This window comes from Papio anubis, chromosome 10 (assembly GCF_008728515.1).
Source record: "Papio anubis isolate 15944 chromosome 10, Panubis1.0, whole genome shotgun sequence".
Taxonomy (NCBI): Eukaryota; Metazoa; Chordata; class Mammalia; order Primates; family Cercopithecidae; genus Papio; species Papio anubis.
The window spans coordinates 69,511,836-69,539,723 of record NC_044985.1 but is presented as its reverse complement, the minus strand read 5'-3'; the positions used below and the strand labels follow the sequence as shown (position 1 = coordinate 69,539,723).

Below are 27,888 nucleotides of genomic sequence, written 5' to 3'. Positions count from 1 at the left end.
TAGAATTCAAAGCTCATAGTTGTATCAAAAGTTGTACTTAAAACCACCTACACATATGGTAATTTGCTGAGACTTTGGGATTTAGCATATAGTTGTACTTTCATCTAACACATCTAAGATTTAATACAGATGGTAATCTAAGATTTAATATGGATGGCAATGTCATTAGTGCACACGTTACCCTAAAAAGGCCAGTAATAAAATTTAGAGACTGTTTTTAAAGGAGTTTTTTTTAAGTTAAGGGCATAGTCTTTATAATATTTTGGCGAATATGATGCCCAATGTCAAAGCTGTTAAAAGTTTTGTGACTCTTAGCATATTTAATGTGGCTATTGATATAGTAGAACAGTGAACTAAGTCTGATGTACATTTGTCAAATGTTTATTATAAAACTGCACTACAGAAAAGCCCATTGTGGTAAACATACTACATTTTAGGAGTTATACATAATTTAGTGTCCCAATTATTATGCATTCTAGGAGATGGAAAATGATGTCACTTTCTACCCTAGTTATGAAGAATTATTTTAAAAATAATTTAGTAAATTTCTAGTTTATTGAAATCTATTTCAAACCACATTAACTCCCTAGGGCAGCTGAGCTAGTTAATACTATACTAATAATTAAACAAAGGATACATATTTGATTCCTATAACAAGTTGGCAACCCACAGAGAAAATCTATTTCATGTACAAAACCTATACCCAGAATCTTTGCTGGTATCTCTCAAACAGCAGGTAACTGATCTCTGGTCAAAAAGTACTAAATCATTACTGTACAAGCCCAGTCAACGAAGTCCAACTTTATACCTCCTCTAAAAGCTGCAGATATGTACCATGAACTAACATCTTGTAGCTTACATTTAAGCAGACTGTTCAAGGGCTATTAAAATGTTATTACTGTACGACTAATTTCAGGGAATAAAGTTGTTTTGTATGGTTACATAAATCATGACATTTTATACCAGTTATGACCATAAGATCATATCCCTTTTATTATGTTTGTATTTGAGGTAAAAGAACAGTTACATACCTCTTCTTTTGAAGGATCCAAAAATGCCTGTGAAACTCTGGAAAAACTTCTTGTGGGTGACATCTGAGCTGAAATAATTGAACCTTGGCCTGAAATATTTATACCTCCTAGAGAAAGAAGAGATAACTTTAAATATGAGAAGCTGATACTGCTGGGACAAGGGTTAATATTAATTACGGCATTACTCCAACATTCTCCCTGCTCAGCTGCCACAGTGACTAGAATTGACACAATCAGGGATTTATTTGAGTCAAGGAAATTCTCCAAAAATAACATAACTTTTTTGATGTTTACTGCCTACAAATTTCCAGTGGTTCCCATTGCCTTCAAAGACAAGCCTGAAATCCTTATGTAATGCTTTATGCCAGCTTAATCTTCTGCTATAACCACAGCCCACTGCTAGAATTAACTGTTTGCATTTCAGTAATTAGGCAATGAAAAATCATTTGGATAGTGAAATAAGCAAAGCTGTGATTTAGGAAGATTGTTTCATAGAAAAATGTATAGTGAGTTAACAAGAGGAAGATAAAATTGGAGGAAGGTTACTGCAATAGTGAAGAATGGAGAAAACAAGGGTAGGAGCAACGGAAATGGAAAAAAGTGAAGATCAAAATAAATTAAGGAAGTAGAGTAGACAGAAAGTGTGAACTTTCAGGTGCAAAATATAAGAGGAAGAGTCCAAGGCAACTTAGATTTTGTGCCTGGGTGAAATAAAAGGGTCAGGAAAAGGATGATTATTGAGCTTCGTATTAAATTTGAGGTGATCCTTAGCCACTGGAGGAAGATGTCTCATGTTTTCCGTATGCATATGTCAGATATGCATGTGAGTATATTTAGTGACTTGCATAAACATAACAAGGCACACAGATATTGGGTAATGAATATTTCATTTAAAGAGAAATGGGAAACAAAATGTATCATTTGTTAGAAATTAATGGCAGTGAAATATGGAAACAATCTTGGAGACAGTTCTCTGTATTCCAGTCTCCTGAAGCCAGTATGCCAGCATCTTTATCTGTAAGTACAAATGGCCACAGCAGGGACCCTATCTTTTCCACACTTTGCAAATTCCAAAAGGCACACTCATCCAGCAATCACTCAAATATATGGACTAATTACAATATCTATATTCATAAAAAATTTATATCAGCCTTAATTTTTTAGAATAAGCATATTTTATAGTCAGATAAAACAACTTAAAATATATAATAAAACTGTAACTGCATACTTAATAACAGAAAAATTATAACTATTGTGTATTTTCTTACCTTTATCATCGAAAATAATTGAGTTTTTAGATACCATCCCATCTCTCTACATGGTACCACATTAAAGAGAAAAAATTACATTAGTAACTGTACTTCCAAAAAAGACTCTGCCTTCTATCAATTAACCAATGAATACAGATGTTTTCCCTCTTTTATCTTGTAACTCATAAAAACTGTTTAGGTACAATACATATCGTCAACCTCCTAGGATACCTTTCATATAATCTCAAATTTAACTAGTCCAAAATTGAGTTCAATATGTAGTAATGTATAAACCTACTTCCCCAATCTTCCCTATTTTGCCTAAAGGCATGGTAATACATGTATGGTTGGTTCTAAAAACTTTAGACTCATTCAGTTTGTCTCAGAAAAATCCAATCTAATCCATTCACACCCAGTCAAAACCAGTGTAATGCTTATTAAAAACACTGTTTAGAATCAAACTAAATTTCATCATTCCAGGATAATTTTATTGGAATAGTATTTTTCTGTGTCTGTTGCCTCACTAGACAATGAGTCTTTTAGAGGAGCAATTATGTCTTATTCTTCTTTTTATCTTGTATTACCCAACTTCTTATATTTATCTTACGTTACCCAATTATTGTTTTCCTTCATTCTAGCTTAGTACAACACCTGGTCAATAGTATATGATCAATAAATGCAAGCTGTCATTATTAATATTACTGCCAAATATTTGTTTGGGTTATTTCCGCTAAAATCCATAGTGCGTTTAGCACGAAGCTAACTCAACACTTTAAAGCCAGGAAAATGGATCAGGTTTCATGAATAAAACTCAATATCCCTAAACAATCAGTACTATGCTGCTGAAGGAGAGAGTTCATAGAAATAAAAGTTAAGTAGATAAATTAATAAATACAACACCAAACTGTAAAGCATAATTGTATACCTTTTGATTTATACCATTATCCTGTACATCTGCCTGATAAACAACAGAAGTTGAGGTTTTTTTCGTAAAATTATTTGAACTATTTTGATGAGCAGCATTTGCTGTATGCCCTAAAAGTAAAAAAAGAGAGAGAAACTCTATAGTTGTTTTTTTAGCAACTTTAGGGAAGTACAATCAAAGTACAATAAATTGTACCTATTTAATTATCTAGTTGACTTTGAAATACGTATCCAACCGTGAAACCATCACTGCATTCAAGATAACATTTCTATTATCCGTGGAAGTTTTCTCATGAAACTTTGTAATCTATCCATCTCTCTGTTCTCATACTCCAATAACACTGATATATACCACCAACTCTAGATTAGTTTGCACTTTCTAGAATTTCATATTTCCCTGGCTTCTTTCACTTATCACAACATTGTTGCATATATCAGTGGTATTGTTTTTCTTTTTTATTTCTGAGAAGAATTCTATTGTATGGCTATGCTATAATTTTTTATCCACTTACTTGTTGATGGACATTTGGATTGTTTCCAGTTTTTATAAATAAATAAAATATTTATTTATTTTACTTGTTTGTATTATTTTATTATAAATAAATATAAATTTTATTATAAATAAAATTTATAAATAATAAATTTCTATGAACTTTCACGTACAGGTCGTGTGTTAACACATTTTTTTCATTTTTACTGGGTAATACCTAGTAGCTGAATGACTGGTCACATGGTAAAAACAGGTTTAACTAAAATAAAAAGCCAAACCAGTTTTTCAAAGTGGTTATACCATTTTACATATCAATCAGCAGTGCATCAGAGTTTCGGTTCTTTCACATCCTTGCCAAAACTTAGTAAGCAGAAAAATGAAGATCAAAGTAAAATTTTTAAAAAACATAAAAAAAGAGAGAAAGAATGAAATAAAAAACTGGCTCATTAAGATATTTAGTAAATAATAAGCTGAAAAAAATAAGGCCACAAATCAGCAAAATAGAATCTACAAATAACTACTAAATGAAATAATAAAGAACTACATTAAAAATGTATGCCAATAAATTTGAAAATATATACAAGGAACAAATTATCTGAAAAATCCAAATGATCATGTCTCATCACAAATAAATAGATAATATGAAGAGTCCTGTAGCAAAGAAATTGAATACGAGGTTTAAACCTTTCCACAAAAAAGCTCCAGACTCAAGAGACTTCACCTGTGAATTGTGCTAAATATTTAAACAAGAAATTATGCTAATTCTACACAAACTCTCCCAGGAAATTGAAGAAGAGTGAACATTTTCTATCTTATACTTTGACATCAGAATCACTTTGATAGAAAATATCATTACAAGGCATTATAATAAATTAAAAATTTGTTCAACTCCCCCATGAGCAAACATGCAAAAATTACAAACAAAACAAATAATAAATATCGTGAATAATATATAATATAATATATAACAATATTATTAATAATATACTGACCATTACGTTATTATAGTAATCATAATTATATAATATAGTAAATTATAATTTTTATAACTATAATTATATCTTATATATCATATACTATAAAGTAATATAAATATATGTGAATATATATTTATGCATAATATAATTTTAATAAATATAAGTATGTTAAAATATTATGTTAATAATATTACATATTATAATATGTAATAAAGATAATGCATTATGAATAAGTAGGGTTTATCCAAGGAATGAAGAAAATCAAAAGTAATTTGATTCATTCAAAAATCAAAGTAATATATAATATAAAGAGAAAAAAGGAGCAGATTCATGTGATTACGTCAAAGACACAGAAAAAATATGATACAATTCAACACCCATTCATGATAAAACTTAGTGAACTAAGAAAAAAGGGGATGTCTTTTTCTAACAAAGGCTATGTTTAAATATCTAGAGCTAATATCCTAATTCATATGCATCACCTTCCCTTATGTTTTAGAACAATATTAAGATATACACAATCACTATTGCTGTTCAACATTGTACTGGACAGAGAGAAATAAAGGAAAAGTGAATCCCAACAAAATCGCAGCAAGGTATTTTGTAAAAGTTGGCAAGCTGTTTTTAAAATCTGTATAGAAATGCAAAGGCTCTAGAATAACCAAGTCAACCTAGTATAACAACTAACATTGGATAACTCAAACTACTGAATTTCAAAACTTATTATAAAGCCACAATAATGAAGAAAATTGAGGTATTTGCATAAAGACAGATAAATACATCAATAGAATGGAAGAGAATGTTTAGAAATAGGCCCAGCTATTGATGATCACTTTATATTTCCAAAGTTGCCAAAGCAACTAGATTTGTACAAGATAAGCTAGGATCTTCCTGTCTTCTCAGGTAGCAAGGAAGCTATCAACAACCACTAGGGTTACGCCAAAAATACCTCTAGAGTTATAACAAAGGCGCTTCCACTGGCCAGAGGTGTTACAACATGAAGACAATGAAGATGAAGACCTAAACCATGATCCATTTTCACTTAATAAATAGTAAATACATTACATTTTCTCTTCCTATGACTTTTTCAATTTAATAACACTATAGTTTATTGTAAGATTACAGTATATAATACAGATAACATACATAATATGTGTTACTCGACAGTTTATGTTTTCAGTAAGGTCAACGGTGGGCTGTTAGTAAGTTTCTGGGGAGTCAAAAGTTAAATGTAATTTTTTTTACTGTGCAGTGGGTCCGTGCTTCAACTCTCACCCCTTGATGTTCAAACATCAACTGTACTTCTAGTCATTCTATACATAATCACCCAAACATGAAAACAATCCAAAATTTCAAATTTCTTTCAATTAAAGAATGAAAAAAACGAACTCTGGTGCATCCATACAATGGAAAGGAACAAACCATTGACACATGCTATAACTTGAATGAATTTCAGAGGCATTATGCTGAGTAAAAGAAGATATTTTTATAAAGTTACATAATGTATGATTCCATTTATATGACATTCTCCAACAGAAAATGAACTATAGTCAGGAGAACATATTACTATTTGATAATAATCCCAGAGGTAACATAACTAATAATACCAGAGGTAATTTGGGAGTATTAGTTGGAGGAAGGAGGGTGTGACTGCAAATAAACAAATAAACAACATGAGGGAGATTTTTGGAATGCTGGACTCTTCTACATGTGATTGTGACAGTGGTTACACAAATCTGTACATGTGTTTATACATGTAATTGTAAAAATGTTCCATTTTGCTTTAGGGTAATTTAAAAACCAAAATAAATGCCTTGAGATCTTTTCTAGGAATGAAAAAAATACACAGACAAGCTAAGAAGCTGGAGCAGGAAATTCACTTTGAACTCTGCTTGGAGAATCACCAGCTCCAAAACCGCGTGGGGCAAATTTCTCATAAGAGTATAGAGGATGTGACACTGCACAGAGTTTACACTCATGACTCAATGATGAAATGGAAACCAGGAAGACCTGATTATGGTGAATGGGAAAGAGGAGCACCTCTAAAAACATATGATGACCTGTGATGGCACTACTGTGTATTTTTAAAATTCACAAAAAGACTACAATGACTCACATACCCTTCACTGAGACTGGAGAGTAGATATACATAACCTGCTCCACCCAATTCTGATATGAATCACATTACTTTACATTTCATCTTTTAATAGGATATTTCTCCCAACCATGCTTAATTAAATTTACAGGTCTGTTCTCCAGACAATTGTCACAATAAACTGGTATCGCAGTGAGGCTAAAAACAGTATTTTCCATTGACCATCCTTTCCTGAAATGTCACTGAGATTCTTTGACAACAGTAAGATCAGTCTGGAATGCATTCAACACTAGATTTTTACAGGATCACTTTGCTTGAGATAACTGCTTTAGAAATTAATAATTCAGTTTGTTGTCTACTTGCAGTATAAGATGTAGAGCTGGTATTGCCATAAATTTGCCAGTTGTAAATAATCCTTTGGTATGTTGTAAAAGCTGAACTTTAAAAATGGTACCCATGAACTTTGGAGTCAAATTAACTGAACCTCGGTGATTCTGAGGCAGAAAGACATCCTAGGCTAAGACATCCAACATTTCTGATTCTTGATGAAAACTAAGCAAATTGCATACTCGGGAAGAAAAGATTTTAAACAGTATTTCTTTTATTTTTTAACCAATAAGGCCAAGAAATTTAACATTTATATGTTAATTTTTCTTTGAAATTTAATAATGGGAGATTAGTTATACTGTTCAACTTTTGAACAGTCATACTCTGGTAATATATTTTTGGAGGATTTTTATATTGTAATTTGGGCTTATAGTCTTTCAGTGAGCTCTAATGAACAACATGAAGCGACATAAGTTAAAAGATAATAAAGTGATGTTACAGTAAAAGCCACAGTGAATCTGGAGTAAATGTACTGAATTTCTGACATATTTCAGCGTTTTCTGAGATTATTTTGAGCAAAAATATTTTCTATAAGTTGGTAGGCATGCTGTATTATATATTTAATAGTAACAGAACCTTCATTTAATTTTCTAAAATAATAATATAATGTCAGGTTCAAAACAGTAAATCAATTATCTAGTTATCAAATTCTAAAACTAATAAAGGCCACATAGCTCTTGATAAGCATCACTCAAAATCAGTCATTTGACAAAAAGAAAACAGAGGATTTGTCTGCATTTAAGTGAAAGAAGTTGTTAAAAAAAACTGTCTTACCCCAAATTATTGTTTAGTATCTAGTGTTTCTTGTCACAATATTCACTTACCACGTGTTTCTCTATTCTGGTCTCCAGCAGGATAAACTAACATTATATCTTCAGAAGTCTTCTTTTTATTCTTTGGAGAAGCTTAAAGAAACATAATAAAACATTTATTTTTACTTATGATGATGACAGAATTACCCAAGATAGACTACTGATCCTTTTGTGCCCAAGAGGAGCTGAACTATATGCTAGTCTGTATGTGGGATTGTGAGAGAAATTGGAGAAGATAGAGAGATATGAAATGGGAGAAAAGACAATTCTTGACATATTATCCCTTAATATTAAAAGATACACTTGGAAGGATAGAATGTTTTTCTAGCAGAAAAGGAAATCTGCACCTGGTTCAATTGAAACATGTCAATATCCATCTGGGTGCATAACAACATAGTGGCTGGGCTGAAGACTCAGTAGTCCACAGTGACTGCTGTAATTCTTGGATATGCCTTGCTGCCTGGCATAAGCAAATGCACATATATATTCCCTTCTTTGTGATAAATGTAATTATAGTTTTGCTTTCCTAACTATTAGGGTGGCAAAAGTTACTCACCGCATGTGTGCTCAAGGGGCTGTTGTTAGAGATGTAAACTATGAGAGTGATCTGTTTCCCCATTCACTGATCACTGAGCAAATTCTTCTGATATTACCTTTCTTTTACTTTGTCCCACTAAAAGTTGTCTACTTGTTGGAAGATAGCAACATTACAATAGTGGTATAATTCAATTTAATTTGTGCCATGGATATTCTTTCTATTCCGTCACTTTGATAATATAAACTAAACTCATTTACATACTACTTCTTCAACAGTGTATTTAAATAACAAATGTTCAAGCTACTTAAATTCTTCCTACCATATGAGAAAGTTAATGAAGAGGTAGGAATTTTTATAGTTACTGAAGTGATTTCATATATGAGGCATGATATTGCTGTCATTGCCTCAATGAACTAAGTAGATCGAATTAATCAATTTAGCAAACATGTACTTAGTGTATATGCTTTGAATGATGTTCTATTGAATACAAATGTGGGAGTTTACTATTATAAATGATTAAGACAGCAGTAAGTATGTAATAAGTGAATTAAAAGTGGTGCAAACTACTTGAGAGATAACCTTCCAGTTAGGGTTATCAACAATGGCTTTTTCGCATGTAATTTACAGTGCAGCTTAAGTAACTGTAGGATTTTGATAAATAGAGATAGTAATCAGATCACTCTAAATTGAGAAAAATTGGATACAGAGAGGCAGAGAAGTCGGAAAAGTAACATGTGTTTTAGGAATGATCAGTAGTCTAATTTGACTAAACAACAAAATAAATTAAGTTCTTACTATATACTAGAATTTTTACACTCTTTATAGGAATTATCTAGGAGTATTATCTTTGTTTTCAGATGATAAAACTGGCTTAGGGAAGTTAAGTAATTTACAAGCCATAACATTGCTAGAAAATGATAAAACAGGATTGGACTTCTACAATCCAGTTTCAGAGCCTGTGCATATCACCACTAGATCATAGCTGCCATCTTCAAGGATGTAGTGTAAAATAAAGTTAAAAAGTCAGGTAAAGACTGAACTCCAGATGCTGATAAATGCGTGCTGAAGCAGCCTGAGCTTCATTTAATTGATAATAGTTTTAAGGGTAGAGGAAGAAACCATCAGAACAGAGTTTTAAATGTAACAAGCAAGGGTACAAAATGGATTTGAGGCAGGTAAAAAGAAGACTTAACAGAGGCTAGTTGGTAATCTACTGGAGTGACACAGGAAAGCTCTGACCTAGAAATGGGATTGATGAGATACCATGATGATAGCTGCATGGAAAATAATCAGTTTCTTTCCTGATACTACAAAACAAGTCTACATTTTGCATTCTGGCCATGAAATTTTATCTAGTATCAGAAAACAAAAACCCATTGTAATTTTATAATGTTATAAATAAAGGAAGCTGGTAGAGGCTGGGCAAAACAAAGCCATTCCTCCTTTTAAACTTTCTTCATTTTTTCTTTCTTCATTTATTTCTTCCTTCTTTTTTTCCTAATTCTGTATCGCTTCCCATTCTTACTGGTTGGCAACATAATAGAACACCATGTTGGTATATAATAGCAGTATCTTAGATACAAGTTTGTATTATTTTAGTAGTTATTTTAAATATAGGGAGGTTAGTTACAAATGCAGTATAGGCAAGACTGTCTCCTCAGCCAATTGATGAGATTGTTACAATTTGTTATCATTGTTACATATATGCCTACTTTTTAACTTGAACTGTAACATAGAAATACCTAGAACAGTGTCTGGCACAAAAGGAGTAGCAAGTGTAAGTACACAGAGTATTACACAAGGATTTTTACATAGATACGCATTTCCTACTTAGCTACATCATCTTTTAATGTTCTCACATTCACCACGTGTTCCATCTTGACCTCTGTATTTAAATGTATTTTTTCCCATATCTTCTCCTTTAAAGCCAGTATCTTGCATTTTTTGTAAATGATAAGCCATTTTTTTCTCTAGAAGATCTTGTTTCTACAATATTAAAGAAAATATACTGGTTAATATTAACTTGCCATTTAGAAATGCAAAACACATTTTTTTTTTTTTTTTTGAGATGGAGTCTTGCTCTACTGCCTGGCTGGAGTACAGTGACACGATTTCAGCTCACTGCAACCTCCATCTCCCAGGTTCAAGTGATTCCGCTGCCTCAGCCTCCCAAGTAGCTGGGCCTACAGGTTCGTGCCACTACACGCAGCTAATTTTTGTATTTTTATTAGAGGCGGGCTTTCACCATGTTGGATAGGATGGTCTTGATCTCGACCTCGTGATCCGCCTGCCTCGGCCTCCCAAAGTGCTGGGATTACAGGCCTGAGCTACTGCACCTGGCCAACATAATTCTGTTCTATATATATATATATATATATTTTTTTTTATTATTATTAAGTTCTAGGGTACATGTGCATAACGTGCAGGTTTGTTACATATGTATACTTGTGCCATGTTGCTGTGCTGCACCCATCGCTCGTCAGCACCCGTAGGCTCGTCATTTACATCAGGTTATAACTCCCAATGCAATCCCTCCCCTCCCCCTCCCATAGTAGGCCCCAGTGTGTGATGTTCCCTTCCTGGAGTCCAAGTGATCTCGTTGTTCAGTTCCCACCTATGTAAGGTGAGAACATGTGGTGTTTGGTTTTCTGTTCTTGTGATAGTTTGCTGAGAATGATGGTTTCCAGCTGCATCCATGTCCTACAAGGACACAAACTCATCCTTTTATGGCTGCATAGTGATTCCATGGTGTATATGTGCCACATTTTCTTAATCCAGTCTGCCACTGATGGACATTTGGGTTGATTCCAAGTCTTTGCTTTATTGTGAATAGTGTAATAAACATCGTGTGCATGTGTCTTTATAGCAGCATGATTTATAATCCTTTTAGATTATATGCCCAGTAATGGGATGGCTGGAGTCATATGGTACATCTAGTTCTAGATCATGAGGAATCACCACACTGTTTACCATAAAAAAAAAAATTATCAATGTGGACTAAAAGGACCAAAACAGTAAAAAAAAAAAAATCAAAAGAGGCCTTTGTACCTCGGGAAACCCCTGGGTGAGAGAAGCCCCTGAAGAGACAGGTGTAGCCACTGAAGAGATGGAGGCATGCGCTGGCTGTTTCTTGTGGAAAATGAAGTCTCAGAGGACAGAGCCCGGAGTCCAGGGGGCAGAGCCTGCAGCCATGAGTGGCTTTCTTGGGCAGGAGGAATGAAACTTTGTCAACGCCTTGACTGCAGGTGCCCACGTGGATTCCTGAGTTTCTGTGGCCTGGTGGCTGCGATGTCTCCAATTCTCCATTTGGAAAGAGGGCACCCACCACACTGACCTGTGTCTGCCCAGGACTGCATGGGGGTGTGTGATGACACCTTGTCTCTTCAGTTCTCAGGTCTTCAGACAGACACTCTCCTCGAGGTGCCACCCTCCAGGAACCACACCCCAGGAGGTCATTAGGCACACACACGGTGGGTTCCGGGATCTCATTCCTGAGCTCAATGCCAGGAGAACAGTGGCCCGTGCTGCGTTGGAAGCAAGTGTGCTTTGTATGGAGAAGAGTGTAAATCACCTGTGGCAGAAGGTCATCTGCAATGGTTTTACTTATTCTCTCACAGGGGTGGGGTGCAGCTGTCCCCCGAATCTGGGTTAGACTTTGTGGCAGCCTCGGTGAGTAGATAGGAAATGTGGTGTGGCTTCCGCGCAGCACTCTGTGTGTCGGGACCAGGTGCGTGCCTTTTGGAGATAAAGAGAGATGCCAGGGTGGCCCAGCTGTTTCATAGCAGCACTAGAATAGTGGGGAAGACCCCTCTGAGAGGGCCCAATGCCAGCCACCATCTGAAGGTGGCCTTGGGACAGACCCCACGTCGGAGCTGCCTGGCAGGGCCACTGCCGACTTTGTGACCTACAGAAGCAGTAAGAGGTGACAAAGACTGTGGCTTTGTGGCTCCTGTGTTTAGATGTGATGGGAACAAGTCTCTTGCCCAGTTTTGTTTTGGGTTGTCTTTCTTAGTCTTACAGATTTATTTACCCCGGATACAAGTTCTTTGTATTGTAAGCAAATTCTTCCCATCTATGGCTCTCATGCTCACTTTATTAATGGACTTTTTGACAAACAGAAATTAGTCATTTTATTAAAGACAATCTTATCAAATCTTTTAAAGTTTTTTTTTTTTTTTTTTTTTTTGTAGGGAGTGGAGATGGTCCCAGGGAAGAAGTCTTTTCCTATCCCAAACTCATGAAGATATTTTCCTATATTATATTCAACATGTTGTCTGGTTTTATTTTTTGCAGTTAGTTCTACAATCCATGTGTAATTGATTTATATGCACAGTATGAGGTACTAATCAAGCCTTCTTTTTTAAAAAATGTCATATCTAATTGTCCCAGAACCTTTTATTAAAAAGAATAGCTTGTCCTCAAAAAAAAAAAAAAAAAGAAATGTAAAACAAATTATTTAAAATGTGACAATATATTGAAAATGGATAATCAGTCATGTCTTGATTTGTAATATTACAAAAATAAGAGAGTAGTAAGGGGCAAATTTCCATTTGTGATCAAACACAAAGAATGTATTTAACATGTATGCAATTTACCTCTCTACATACCATCAGAGAACTAATCCAGTTTCTGATCAGACAGGGTATCTTATCCATACCTGTCCTGGTGAGTTTAAGTAATTTCTCAATCATCTTCAGTTGGAAGATTACTGAGGGTTTAACCAAATATCACTCAGGTCTACCAGAGATAAATATAATATAGTACATAAAATGTGACTTGCCTTTGTGAATTTCTGGGCCTGTAATGAATATACTAGAAAGAAGATAAATCCATACAGAAAGAACCCCAGAGATTCTTAGAGGATTCTTGCAGTATTTAGCAAGAAAATGGATTAGCTTATGTAAAAAAAAAAAAACCACCCAAGACGACAGTAAAGATCTTCCTAAAGGATTGGAGAAAACAGTCACTGGAAGCTATCTAGGGATAGAAAACATGCCTATTCCCCCTAGAAATATTTCACTGGAAAGCTATACTGAAAAAACCTCATGAGTCATAGGGCATTGAGTAGAGTACTAAGATGGATCTTAACTCAGTAGTAGGAAATAACTACTAGGAAAGTAGTAGGAAAAGCCAGATAAAACATGGCTCTCACCCTACCAGCAAATCATAAAAGGCAAGACCTGTACAATCAAATTGTTTCCAAATAAATTATCTACATCAAAAAAGCTAAAGAATATTTATAAGAACATAAAAATATTCAGTATACAAACTAAAATTCATGTCTGGCATCCAATCAAAGAATACTAGGCACGTAAAGAAGCAGGGGAATATAACTTTTAAAAGAAGTAGATTGATCAATTGAAATTGACTCAAAAATGACACAAATGTTGGAATTAAAGACAGAAACAATACAGTAACATAATTGCAATTTGTATATAAACAAAGTGAAGAAGAGATATGGAAGATATAACAAGGTCAGAAAGCAATTTCCAAATATGTAAGATGAGTAATACCATGGATGTATTAATGGCAGCATAGACATTGCAGAAGATTAGATAATGGGAATTCAGCAAGAGAAACCATCCAAAAGAAAACACAGACAGGTGAATAAATGAAAGTATTTCAGTAAGATATGGGACAACTTCAAGCAGCCTAATATGCCTGAAGAGAGGAGAGAAAAGATAAAATAAATATTAGATAATAATATCCTAAAATGTTTTAAATTTGATGAAAACCATAAATCCACAGGTCCAAGAAGCCCAAAATACCAATGCATAGAAAACAAGAAAGATTTCACCAAGTCATAATAATCAAATTTCTCAAAACTAGGGATAAAAAAATTTTTTTTTAAGTTACCAGAAAAACAAATTATGTTACATAGAGAAAAATAAAGTTTAAAAACAGCAGATTTACTCTTGAAATCAATGTAGAGAAGAAAGTGAAAGAGCATCTTTAAAGTACTAAAATAAAATAAAAAATAGTCAATGGTGAATTCTACACCCAGTTGATGTTAACCAATACACACTAAAAAAAAAAGTTTTCAAAAATAAAGGTATAAGTATTTTGCAGACATACAAAATTAAGTTGTACTAGGATCAATGTTAAAGAAAGTCCTTCAGACAGAAAAAAAAAATGATAGCAGATGAAAATATGGGTATACAAAAATAGAAGAATGAAGAACATAAAAAATTTTAAGTATATGGCCAAATATATGACTTATTTACATCATGATAAAAGATAAATGATTGTTTAGACAAACTCAGCAATGTTGTATTGTCAGATTTATTACGTATATGTATATAAATAAAATGAATGACCAAAATAGCATAAAGGCCACAGGGAGAAAAATAAAACATAATATTGTAAGGCTCTTATACTATATTTGAAATAGTATAATATAGTATAATAGCACTTTAAGATCTACCCTAATAAGTTAAAGACATATACTATAATCCTTAAAGCAACTGGTAAATTTAAAACAAAGAAACAATATACAAAATAGATACAAAGGGATCATTAAAAATCCAAAGAAAAAGGCAGAAAATGAAGAAAAGAACATAGATGAGACAAATTAAAAACAAATAATGAGATGACAGACATAAAACTAATCATTTTAATAATCACACTAAATGTATATGCTACAAACACCTTAATTATAGGCAGTCATCAGATTTGATATGAAACCAAAGCCCATCTATATGAATAGTAGCCACACACACACACATACACACACACACACAGAAAAATAAAGACCCAAATTTGGTCTTAAAAGTAAAACACAAGAAAATAATATGCCATGCTAACAGTAATCAGAATAAAGCTGCAGTGGCAATGTTAATATTACCTGTAATATTAGAACAAAGAATAATAACAGAGGAAAATAAAATGTTTTCATAACAATAAAAAAAATCAAATCACCAACAGACATAACAATTCTAGCCATTTTTTAACCTAATACTGAGCTTCAAATAAAACAAAAACTGAGATACTAGACAAATCCAAAAATATAGTCAGAGATTTAATAACTCCTTCAATAATTGAGAGAACAAGTAGACAGAAATTGAGCTAGGATTTAGATTTGAACAATTCTATCAATGAACTTGATATCTAGAGAACACTTATAAAATACCTCACCCAACAACAGTAGAAAGAAGTTTTTTTTCAGGTATACATTTGTATTTTACCCAAAATGACCAGAGTTTGGGAAGATAAAATAAGTCTCAATGTATTTAAAAAGATTTGGGAAATAAAAGTTTTCTCTGACCACAATAAAAGTAAATTTGAAATCAATAACAGAAAGATCTTGGACACACTCCAAATATTTAGAAGCTAAATGACACACTTTTAAATAACTAATGAATCAAACATAAAAATAAAAGGGAAATTCAACTATTTTGAATTGAATAAATATAAAAACACTGTATATAAAAAAAATATGGAGACTCTTGATAGACCAGTGTTAGGGAAGAACTTAGAGTACTAAATTTCTGTATTAGAAAAGAGGAAAGGTCTTGAATTAATAACTTCCACCTAAAGAGAGAAAGGTATTTAACAAAAATATCAGAACAGAAATAAACAAAATAGGAAAAAAAACAGAGAAATTCATTAAAACTAAAAACTAGCAGTTTGAGAAAATCAGAAAAAGAGAAATAAGAAGAAAAAGAAAAAGCAACTCTAGCCAGGACTGATAAGGAAAAAAATAAGTTACAAATTACCATATAAGCAAGTAGAGTGGGTGACTTCACCAGGGTCTAGAAATACGCAAAAGATAACAAAGGAATGTTATAAACAACTTTGTAAATAAATCCCACAATTCGAATGAAATGAAAAAATTACTAGAATACACTATCAAAACTTTTAAAAATAATGTTTTGAATAGGTATGTAGTTACGTATCTTCCCACAAATAAGCCTCATACCCAAATGTCTTCACTGATAAATTCCATAAAATATATAAAAAATAAACAATATCAATTCTAAAATAATGTTTTCAAAAATCTGAAGATGGAATACATAGAGATTTATGGTATGAGGCCAGCATTACCCTGATACCAAAATCAGAGAAGAGTAGTGCAAGAAAACTACATTTTGCACTAACATCTCTAGGGCAAAATTCTAAACAAAATGTTGGCAAACTTAATACAACAATATGTAAATCAGATCAAGTATGTTGCTTTAAGGATCTTTTGTTCAGGATTCATTCAACATTCAAAAATCAATTTATGTTATCTACTATGCAATGAACCACAAAAGAAAACCTACATATGAATTCAATAAAACCACAGAAGAAAATGTTTGACAGAATCTTACAGCCCTTTCTGATAGAAATGTTCAGCAAACTAGAAATATAAGAAAATTTCCTCAACCTGATGAATGACACCTGTAAAAAAACCCACAGCTAACCCTATAATTAATGGTGACAGACTTAATCCTTTCCCTTTGAGATCACTAGCAAAGAGAGTCACTAACAAGCAAATCACCAGTCAAAAATAGCTAGTGTGTCTGCTTCTATTCAACATTATACTGAAGGTTTCAGGCAGTGTGATCAAGCAAGAAAAAAAAAATTAAAGGAACTCATCAGAAGAAATAACACTCCTTTTATTCACAGAAATGATCATCTATGTAGACTATTAATTGGCATCTAGAAAAAGGAACTACTAGAACTGATTATTGATTTTTAACAATGCAAGATACAAGATGAATATAAATAAATCAGATGTTTTTCTAAATGCTAGCATTAGGTATTCAAAGTTTGAAATTTAAGAAATATAAATTACAATAGCATAAAATATATGAAATACCTAGGGATGAATCTATGAAAAGATACATAAGAACAGTACACTGCAAGCTACATAGCACTGTTAGGAGAAATTAAGAAGACTTAAATAAATGGAGCGACATATGTCGTTCACGAGTTGAAAGACTCAATATTATCAAGAGGTAAATTGTGCCCAAAGTGACCTATAGAGTTAACACAAATCGAATTTAAAAACTCAGCAAGACGTTTTGGTAGAAATTAATAAGCTGATGCTATAATGTATATGGAAATACAAAGGGCTTGGGATTAACTAAAACAACTGAAATAGAAAAATAAACATGTAAGCCTGGCACGACAGATTCAAAGAATTATTAAAGATACAATAATCAAACAAATAGGTCAAAGAATAGAAGAGAGTCCAAAAATAGACCCACACAAATAATTTTTGACAAAGATATTAAGAGCAAAATCTAAACTATAATATAACAAGATAATTTGCAGTGAAAAATTATGTCAAATCTGAAAATCATGACATAAAAATATTATGAAACACAAAGGAATTCAAAATTTCTTATAGTAAAACAAGATTCACAAAAGACAATTGTAAAATAACTCCGTTGGAAATATCAGTGTTCAAATGGCTCTACCATTAGCAAAGTTTATGCAGCCTGTGGTGTTATCATGCTTACAGTCAGTGACCACATCTAATGGTCACTCCTCCCAGGCCGATTTTGATCAGTTGTGTTAGTCTTCACTAAAACTGACCAACATTCTTTGGGTAGTAATTGACATTAGGCAAAAGGAGAAGAATCTAGTGCATTCAATTGCTTCTGGAAAACAAAGATACTTTCAGAGATGTGCAGTTTTAGAGCAAAATGAAGAGGACAACTTGGTGAGACTTCTCATTGAAAAACAGTGAAAAACTGAGTATTAGATTATATTATTAATAATTATGACTGGGTGTGGTGGCTGACACCTGTAATCCTAGCCCTTCAGGAGGCCAAGGTGGGAGAATCGTTTGAGCTCAGGAGTTCGAGAGCAGCTTGGGCAACATAGCAAAAACCCATCTCTACAAAAAATAAATAAATAAATAAATACATAAATAAATAAAAATAAAAAAGAAAGAAAAAAAAGAAAGAAGAAAAATAATCATGGTAAATTGGAATAAGTTGAACCTGCAAAATGAGCAGTGAGTCGCTGATGGTACTGAAAGATACAGGTAACAAACAGAATGAAAGTTAAGCATACATATTTAAACGTTCAATATTTTTACAAAATTGCTGTGTAACAGTATATATCAATACAAATCAAATTGTGCAAATCTTACACTCACACCTAGGTTTGTTAACAATAGCCTACCTAAAACTGCTATTTAGAATTTTAGATCAACATTTATCAACATGCTAAGTTGACAATGACATTTTGTTAAATGAAAAAAACAGTCTACAGAACAGCTTGCGAGGTATAATAACATGTTTTTAATTATTAATTGGAATAAATAAATATTACTGGAAACATTGTGGGGGGGGTGTATGTGTATATGTGTGAAACTAAAATGTTGATAGGGTGGTGGTGGTAGGATTTTTCTCTTTATATTAATTTACACTCTAAATCACAAAATCTTATATATTATTAAAGATGAAAAGTTAAGCTAAATAAAATTAACCAGTGAGGAAAAATTGAGAAATCCTACAAAGAATTGCTGGTTCTAAAAAAAGTTAGTCATTTAATTTTTTCATAGTAATTACAAGTACAGTTTATAGTGTAAAAATAAAGCCAAAAATAGTTATATCACATAACAGAGCAGTAGTTTTTATACTATAGTCAAATATACTAAAAATTTCCATAGCTTTCAGTTTTATATCATGCATATCATTTGGAGTAACTGGGCAACAATCATCTCACAAAGTGATTTGTACTTCAAAAAACCAAAACAAAACCTTCTCTTCGAACAGCTCAAGTTAGAGGTTAAAGCTCACACTACCTTCCTGTCACTCTCTTCTCTGTTTCTATGCCGTTGTTCTTCTATCTTCTCTTCTCTTTTAACATCTTCTGCCATCCTTGTCAGAAGTAACATCTCTTTTGTCTTCCATTCCTAGAAATCACATTGTTACTGCACTTGGTGTGTGTTCCTTTCACAACGATATCTTTGTATTTTGTCCCACCAAAAAGTATATTAAACAAGTCAGAGCCTAATAGAAATCAGGTTAAGCATAATGAAAGGCACACATTGGGTTTAGAATATACTTTTCTTACTGCACTCTTATTAGGAATGCAAATATGATAATTTTTTACTAAAGCTAAATTAAAAAAAAATTTTGTCTCCACAATAAGGGCATTAAGAGAGTTAAATAGTGTCTAGTTAACTTTCTCACTGTTCTTTAAGAGCAGAAATTGGCTCATATACATACTTTGTGGTATCCACCTCATTATTTTATGTAACAACTTGTATATTATAGCTATGAAGGAAATTTAATGGTAACAAATTATTTTGAACTGAAATGACTTCAAGCAGTACAATGTACAGTTAAAATTATTTACAAATGCAACAACTGGACACAACTTTTCTCTTAATGTTTTAAAGTTATGTCTCACCTCTTCTATTTTTCTACGAAGAGTAAGTTTTCTTCTTGTATGCTCTCGCTGTCGTCTTTCTTCTCTATCCATCAGGAATAGGCGTTGTTCTTCTGCTGTGCGTTCAAGTTGTTCTAGTTTTCTACTTATCATATCCAAATATCTGAGTAAGAGTGTAAATATTACTAAAGGTGAATTGGCTGTTTCTTTCACGATGGCATCATCTGCTATGCCATTCCCAAACCACTTCCTTGCTTGCCTTTCATTTCTTGAATTACAGGAATTTTGCTGTTTTTCTATCAGTACTGTTTATAAACTTTTAAAACAGCCAAACCCACCATCTCACCATGTTTTACTTATTATAAGGTCTCTCCACTACACAATTATCTGATATAATTGCAAAGAGAATGGTAAAAAGCAGAGCAAAGTTACTCAAGACATTCTGCAAAGTGAGCATTCATAACTCAGTAGATTTAAGAGTATGACCTTGCAAAAAAGGCTGAAATAACTGAAACAGCAACTTCAAATGTGGAAAAAAAAAAAAAAGTACATTTGAATTCTCTAAGAAAAAGCGGGCACTGGGTTCCTTGTAATTTACAAGTCCTTGAACAAATCTCTCATCTGTAGTCTGGATCTCTGGTACATCAATATGTAATATGGCAACAATATCACATAATGAAACTGTGGAATGAATATAAAAGTCAGGTAATAAAAGTCAGCCCAATTCCTTACCCCATCCTTAGTGCAGGAAAAAGAACTATAACATCCTTTACTTCCTAAGAAATGGGCTTGTCCATGGAATGGCCATGATTGAATATGACTGAGTCATATCTAAATGAGCTTACAATCCTTTTTATAGACAACACATATTTATATATTGGCATCAGTTATTCCAAACTTACTTTTTTTGACTTTGCACTAACTTCCTCAAAAAATGCTATCAGTTCTTAAAGATGAATCTTAAAAAACTGTTATTGTTTGAGGCATGTGTTAAAGATCCTTTCTCTTCCTCTTCTAATATAGAAAGATTTTGAATCTAATTTTTCTTTCAATAACCAGTTTGGCTTATCCCTTCGGCTTCCAGCAACCCTAACTCCTCTGGTAGAAAATTCTTCCACCTCTTGGTTTCACTTACTTCCTCTCCACTCTGAGGGATCCAGGAGAGTGGTGTCTAGTACTTAAAAAATTGTCTTCAATTCTTTCTAGCATTTTCCAGCTTATTTGGTTCCACAACATACACATAAAATGTGCATCAACTTTAATCTTACCTATGCCTCATTAGCCGCTCCTGGTCCTTAATGGATTCGCTGCCCTCCTTTAACAACCAGTTTTGGACTTGTGCAACATCACAATGTTGAGGGATTTGATTGTTTTCCGGTACGTTATGTAGTTGTTTTGCAAGTATTCTCTATTTAAGAAATGTGTGTATTACATATATATAATTTTTTTAATGTTTCCCCGAAATAAAACCATTTAAACTCCTATATTTTATAAATGCTTATTTCTGTTTAATTGTATTTACATCTATTTTGAATCCATTAAAGACACAGACAAGTTAACCAAAATTAAGATTTATCTCTCTGAAAATAAAAGGTAAACATTTCAGTTTATTTGTCCACCTATTCTAAATAAGGTAAATAAAAATATGCAGGAAGCAGAGAAGAAATACTGGGTACAGAATGAAGTGGGGAAAATACAGAATACTTAGAAATATAGTGAAGTCTTTCTCATTTGTATTTAACCCTTTTATCTTTAGGACATACATTTGCAAACACTCATATAAATACACTTTTCTCATTTCGATCCAAACCTCTTGACCCTAAAATCTGAATTCACACAAGCACGCGCACACACACACACACACATACACACATCTTTGAGTCAAAAATCTAAAGGAGGTCACTATCCATAACCATTCACTCTACACCCAGTCATTCTATTTCACATTCAAGAACAACATTTTTACTGAATGAATACAGGTGATCATGTATGAATACAAACACAGAGTGTACATATTCTTGAATCACTGTAGAACACTACAGGTATTTATTGTTCTTTTCCTATAGCTCAAACTGTTTTAGCTTTCAACTTAAGAATCTTTCTGCCACAAGAGATGTTTATTATTGGCCTTAGCTCTGGGGGAAACAATACATCTGACTAGCAATTTAATTATTGAATTATGCCAGCTACCACTGGTGTGTTGATAGATGACCCAGTCCCTTTCCCATTCTTGGCCAAATATAGCAAAATTCAAATATTGTTTATTCCTACTCTAAATTTTCACTTGGAAAAAATAGTCAATTATTTTGTCAATAATAAAGGGTCAAAATATGATTCAAAGAACACTCTACATATAAACAAGAATTTCTTCCAAACTCTGTGTAAATAAACCAAATTTAAGTATTGAACTTACTTGTTCTCTTAGATAGTTTCTCTCAAAGTCTAATTTTAAACTGGTAAGATATTGCCTGTACTTATTCAATTCTCTCAAGGTACATACAACCTACAAACAAAAATGAAAACACATGGATATTTAAAAAAATGTTAAGTATGTTAATAATATATAAATATTTTAAATATATTCTTTAAATCATTAAATTGATTTAAAAATCACTTTAATAGCAGTGACATAAAATTCAATGACATTTTGGCATAAAGAGTAATAAACTGCTAACAATCTTGTAAGTAGTAACTCTCAGCATTTGTTAATCAGCAAGAAATTTCTATCCAAAAACATTACTTAGGCTGAGGCAGGAGTATCTCTTAAGGTCAGGAGTTTGAGATGAGCCTGGGCAACATAGCAAGACCCCATCTCTAAAAAAAAAAAAAAAAAAAAATTAACCAGCTCGGACGGCCTGTGTCTGTAGTCCCAGCTACTCAGGATGCTGATGCAGGAACACAGCTTTAGCCCAGGAGGTCCAGGCACCAGTGAGCCATGATTGCACCATTGCACTCCTGTGTAGGCAACAAAGTGAGAACCTGTCTCTAAAAAATATGTACATATTGCTTTATTAACATTACTTATATTGTAAAAGGAGTTTAGTCTATACAATTAGAGTTATCACAGTAATAATTTCAATTAGCTGTAACTGGATTATAATTTTAAGTGTAATAACATTGTTCAACTCCAATAAGGATATACTCTATGAAGGTTCTAACAGACTGAATTTTGCTAAGTTTCTATTTCATCTCAAGATTTTAAAAATATATGGAACATAATTCTTGACAAGTATACAGTGCCGTTAAAGACAGAGAAAGAAGGCTATAATACATGTGGGAAAATTAATATATCTTTGTGTTCTCAAGTTATTTGTCAATAATCTTCTGGTATTACAAAGAAAAAACGTGAAGGAAGAAGTACGTTCATTTAGCAACAACTGTTGTCTGATTTCTCTTGATTCAAATATAGAGAAATTGATAGAACTGCCTATTAAATATTGTCTCATGACCAAGTTAAAAGTGACACAGGCCCCCCAAGTGAGGTATAGAAACAAGTTTATATCATGTTTTAAAGTGTTTAATTGATTAAAAAAGAAGTGATTTTCAACCCACTTTATTATTGCTGGTGATGTAGCCACCTTTCTTTAATCTCTTCAAAATATCTTTGCGCTTATAGTATGCTTTTAAATGTGGATCATGGAGGCTTTTATATTGGGTTTCCAAAAGTCGACAATAGGGATCAGTCAGGTTAAAACCATAAGAAGGTCGAAAAAGCTGCAAACACAGATTCAAAAATACGTAAAATTAATGTATTTTCACTTTAAATAATCTATCAAAATGATTAGAACATTCATTGAAAATAAAATGTGTCAGAAAAATCTGAAGTGGGGAAAAAGAGCCACAGAAAAATTGGAGTTGGGCATGTTTTCCTGCCTTTCCCTTCCTCTCTCCTTACCTGCATAAATTATCCCAAAGACTCACCTTCACCTAATCAGTTCCTCCTCTAATCCTCTTCAGCCCCTGACTCTCAGCCAAATAAGAAAAGAGCAGAGGAAAAGAAAGGGAATATATTTCTTTTCATACAGTTTGTTTTAAGGTACAAAGCCAACACTAGGATTCTCTTCTCCTCCTCCCTCTCTCAAATCAAAATATTCTATTCAAAACATAAAAGGATTAATAGTAAGTATGATTATATTTCAATCACCTTAAAATGAACAAAACAACAGAAAATGTTTCATCAAAATTTATGAAAATAACTTTAACAAATAGTAGAAGCAAAACTTAGATGTTAACGATTTTGAGTTAAAGAGTCATTGCCTCTTGGGGCTTTTAATGCAAGAAACCAACAATCTCTGAGTGCTAGAGTAAGAAGAATACCTAAGGTCTATATTATGCAGTTCACCGTATTAAATAACCAATTTTAAAGAATATTGATAGAAATTGAAGTTTTTCTATTTGTGTGAAGACCAAATATGCCTTTAGGCAATAGTCATTAACATATAAAAGGAGGAAAAGATAATCAGTTACTAGTCATGTTTTTACATCTGCTGCATTAGAGAAAACAGCTGAGTTATTCAGTCTCACCATGAATTAGCAAAGTGAGTTTTTGGTTTGAGTTCTGTTAGTTTTTCAATAGCAGGATGGTGATAATGGCTTATTGGGGGACCTCTGAAATAGAAAAAGTAGAGAATTAGAGTAGGAAATTGTGTTAATGTTTTTACATCCCTTTCTGTTTTAAGTTGGCTGGGCCAGAAAAACATAAGTTTTATAATAGTTCAAAATAATGTTAAATCAGGAATTGGCTCAGGAGACAGATAATTGGAGTATGTGAGTAATATGGGAAACCAGAGAGCATCTGCCCTGTTTTCCGGTATGAAATTCAATTTATACTACCACTACAACACTAAGCACCAATCCCGACATGTCTGGAGGCACCAATTTGTGACCTCTGTTTCCAGTCTAGCTGTAACCACAGTTGCAGTCCAACTCCTGAACACTATGGCGTCTGACTGGGTTGGACCCTAATAAGAACTCTCGAAAGGTAGGTAGGAGAATGCTTTGCATATGGGTAAAAGGTAGATGAGAGGAACAAAATAAGATACTAGCTCTTCCTTTGCATTTAAAAATTTCTTTAAGTTTCTGACCTCTTGTTTAACATTAAACTTTAATTCCTTCCAAGGAGCCTAATCAGAAAACTAGATTACCTGATTACCAATGCTCTACTGAGAAGGCAAAGAAAGAACTCATAAAGGGGAAAGTCTTGAATTAAATGACTCCACATACAAAGCCCAGATCTTTCCTGGAAGGGAAATAATCAATAATAATAAGTCAAGGAGTGGATTGAATATTTCTTTCAGATGTTGACATTTAGCTGTAAACTTTTTAAAAATGTTACCTTTTAGCTGTGACTTTTAGCATATGTTTCTCAAGACCAAACCTGAGCTACTGACCTGTAAACTAAGAACGCCTTTAAACAAATCCACTCATTTGAGCCAGAGTAACCTTTCTATTGACAATTAAAATAACTGGTTGCTCTTAAAATGTCAGTATTAACCATTACCTCATGAAGGAGAGTACACTGAAAGAGAAAATTCTTCAGAGAAACTAGTATGGTGCCCAATTATCATTAAATGAATAAATTTAGGGAGAATTAATGTAATAAACAATAGAGAGAACATCTTTTTGAAAAGCAGTAGACAAGTGAATTAATGGTCGACAGAGAAAATGGCAATAGAGTAAAAAGAATATATTTGAGGGAGGAGACAAAAGTCGCAGTTCTAAGTTTATACACTAAAGAGGAATTATATCACCTGTAATGGAATAAATTTCAAGCACGTTTTTGCAAAGTTAGTTTGTGTTTGTGACTCAAATTGTGTGAAGTTGGTATATTTGTAGTTCACTTGCTGTAATCTAGTAGAATAGATTAGGTTTTTCTTAAGGGCAATTATACTTTTTTCAGAAACAAAACTTGTTTTAAGAAATCATGTTTATTTAGTGTGTTAGATTGACAGTATGCCCCCAAAATTCATATATAATCCTAACCTTCAATGTGATGGCCTTAGGAACTGGGGCCTTGGGGGATAATTAAGTCATAAGGGTGGAGTCCTCATCAAGAGAGATAATGTTCCTATAAAAGAGACCACAGGAAACTCTCTATCCTTCTTTCTACCATGCAGGGAGGTAATAATGAAAGGACTACAAAGGGCCCCCACCAGAATCTGACCATGCTGGTGTTCTGATCTTGGACTTCCAGCTCCAGAACAATGATAAATAAGTTATTTCTAAGCCACCCAGTCTATGGTACATTGTTATAACAGCCTGAACTGAATAAGACATTATGCAAGTATCAAATACCAAGGGGTTCTACTTATTTCTGATGACATCATAAACATAAGGGTAAGTGGGCCACTTAGAATTCTTTCCTGTAGAACTTTTTGCAAAACTGATAAAAGCAACCAGTCAACAAGAATGTACTAAACCTCCTTCAGCATTGACTACTTAGTCAAAGGCTGGGGAGGTTTGGGGGTAGGTGTGGTGTTGAGCACTAAAAACATGAAAAGGCTTAAGGGAAGTATACACTATAATCCAGTATGATTAAGTATGGTTTGTATAAGTGAGATCATACAAATCAAGGGCAATGTGAACTCTAAACAAAAATAAGTTAATGGTGGGCTATCACAGTTCAGAGAGTCTTGATAGCTCAGATTCATAGACTGGGGAGAAGAAGACAAGGTATGCCAGGTTTGGGGGCAAGTTGACAAAATACATAAGTATTAGCACAGTATTTATGGGTAGGTGTGAAAGACTCAACTTGAAGAAGCTGAGCCTCTCTAGTTGGAAACAATACTGTATGGAAAGGCTGGGGCAAATTATGGAGTCTCTTCCTCATTGAGGCAGGGCTTTCTTTCATTAAAGTAAGGTTAAAGTACTAAACACATTAACTCATTTTAAGTCCCACTGTTTCGGTTCTTTTTTATTTTTCTCTATGTGTAAAATAGAATTCAACTCAAAACAAAATAATGTTTCCCGTAAAGGGAGTTTGGTCCAAGATACTGTCAGTTAAAATCGTAACACATAATTAAATGGCAGCTAGCACTAATAACCTTTCACCTTCTAAACATGTTTCTAAGTACATCAAAACTTACTATATAGGTATATGTGAAGTTTTATTATAAGGAATATTAATATCATACCGTGAATTGTAAATTAAGGACTAAGAATCTAAACTTTCTGGAATATTATTATGTCCAAACCGTATTAGATGAAAGTGCTTCATATGCATTCTAAACAATACCTTCGGTCAGATGTGGGATTTTTTTTTTTCCTTTAAATGTTGATGCAAATTCCTTTAATGGATTTTGTATGATGCAGCCTCTGAATTGAACAGCAAGTAGTAAAGGGTAAAGGAAAGAAAGATGATAAAAACTTGTTCACCTTTTCACCGAAATTCGTAGTATAGAATACAGCATGGCTTCCTGGGATCACAGGCAGCTTGACCCCGAGAGGTAGGTCCAGTAGCTGAGCCGGTCCAACCCCTGCAAAGTGGGTTTTGTGCACGCCCTGTCAGACACAATTGGAGAGTTTTGTCTTTCCTTTTAGACAGTATTCGTTTAGTTTAGACCAATCTACGTCCACTGCAACCAAAGACTCCGAAGAATTACACAATCAGGGTTCGGGGCATCCTGAAGTCCTCCCATTTTCCCTGGTCACCAGCTCTCCTGGCGTCCCGCGCCTGCCAGTTGCGGCCAGTACAGTCCGAGCCACCACCACCGCCCCCGGGCGCCGCAAGAGGGCAGTCTCCTGAAGGGGGACAGTTGGGATCCTCGCGACCCGCGTGTGGCGACCCCTGCCCCGCTCCCCAGCAGGCCTGCGGCAGCCAGAGGGCGACGCCGCCCAGCTTGCGGCCACTCACGTCTCCGCACTGCTGGGTGTCCGCAGCCAGGACGCTGGCGACCGTCTTGGTGACAGCGATATTGGCAGGCTTGGAGCAGGCGCCGAGGTACAGTTCCATGGCCGGCACGGGCCCCCTCAGCCTCTTCCTCACCCGCCCCGCTCTCCTTCTCTCGCACCCCGTTGTCCCTCTGTCCCGACCTGACCAAGAATGGCCAGAACC

The 27,888-nt window shown here is 33.7% G+C and overlaps 1 protein-coding gene across 1 annotated transcript in view; it reads right to left on the bottom strand.

The window, feature by feature from the left end:
- Window positions 1-27,872, bottom strand: part of FSIP2 (fibrous sheath interacting protein 2) — a 101,080-nt gene extending 73,208 nt beyond the window's left edge. Inside the window, exons 1-12 of the mRNA XM_031651393.1 lie at window positions 27,688-27,872; window positions 27,210-27,335; window positions 23,388-23,549; window positions 22,249-22,338; window positions 21,104-21,243; window positions 19,857-19,998; window positions 19,246-19,356; window positions 10,364-10,490; window positions 7,979-8,059; window positions 3,207-3,316; window positions 2,300-2,345; window positions 1,032-1,138 (exon numbers count right to left, since the gene is read on the bottom strand). Coding sequence (XP_031507253.1) covers window positions 1,032-1,138; window positions 2,300-2,345; window positions 3,207-3,316; window positions 7,979-8,059; window positions 10,364-10,490; window positions 19,246-19,356; window positions 19,857-19,998; window positions 21,104-21,243; window positions 22,249-22,338; window positions 23,388-23,549; window positions 27,210-27,335; window positions 27,688-27,786 — 1,341 coding nt within the window. The 5' untranslated portion in view covers window positions 27,787-27,872. The remainder of the gene's footprint in view (window positions 1-1,031; window positions 1,139-2,299; window positions 2,346-3,206; window positions 3,317-7,978; window positions 8,060-10,363; window positions 10,491-19,245; window positions 19,357-19,856; window positions 19,999-21,103; window positions 21,244-22,248; window positions 22,339-23,387; window positions 23,550-27,209; window positions 27,336-27,687) is intronic.
- Between the last annotated feature and the right edge of the window lie 16 nt (window positions 27,873-27,888).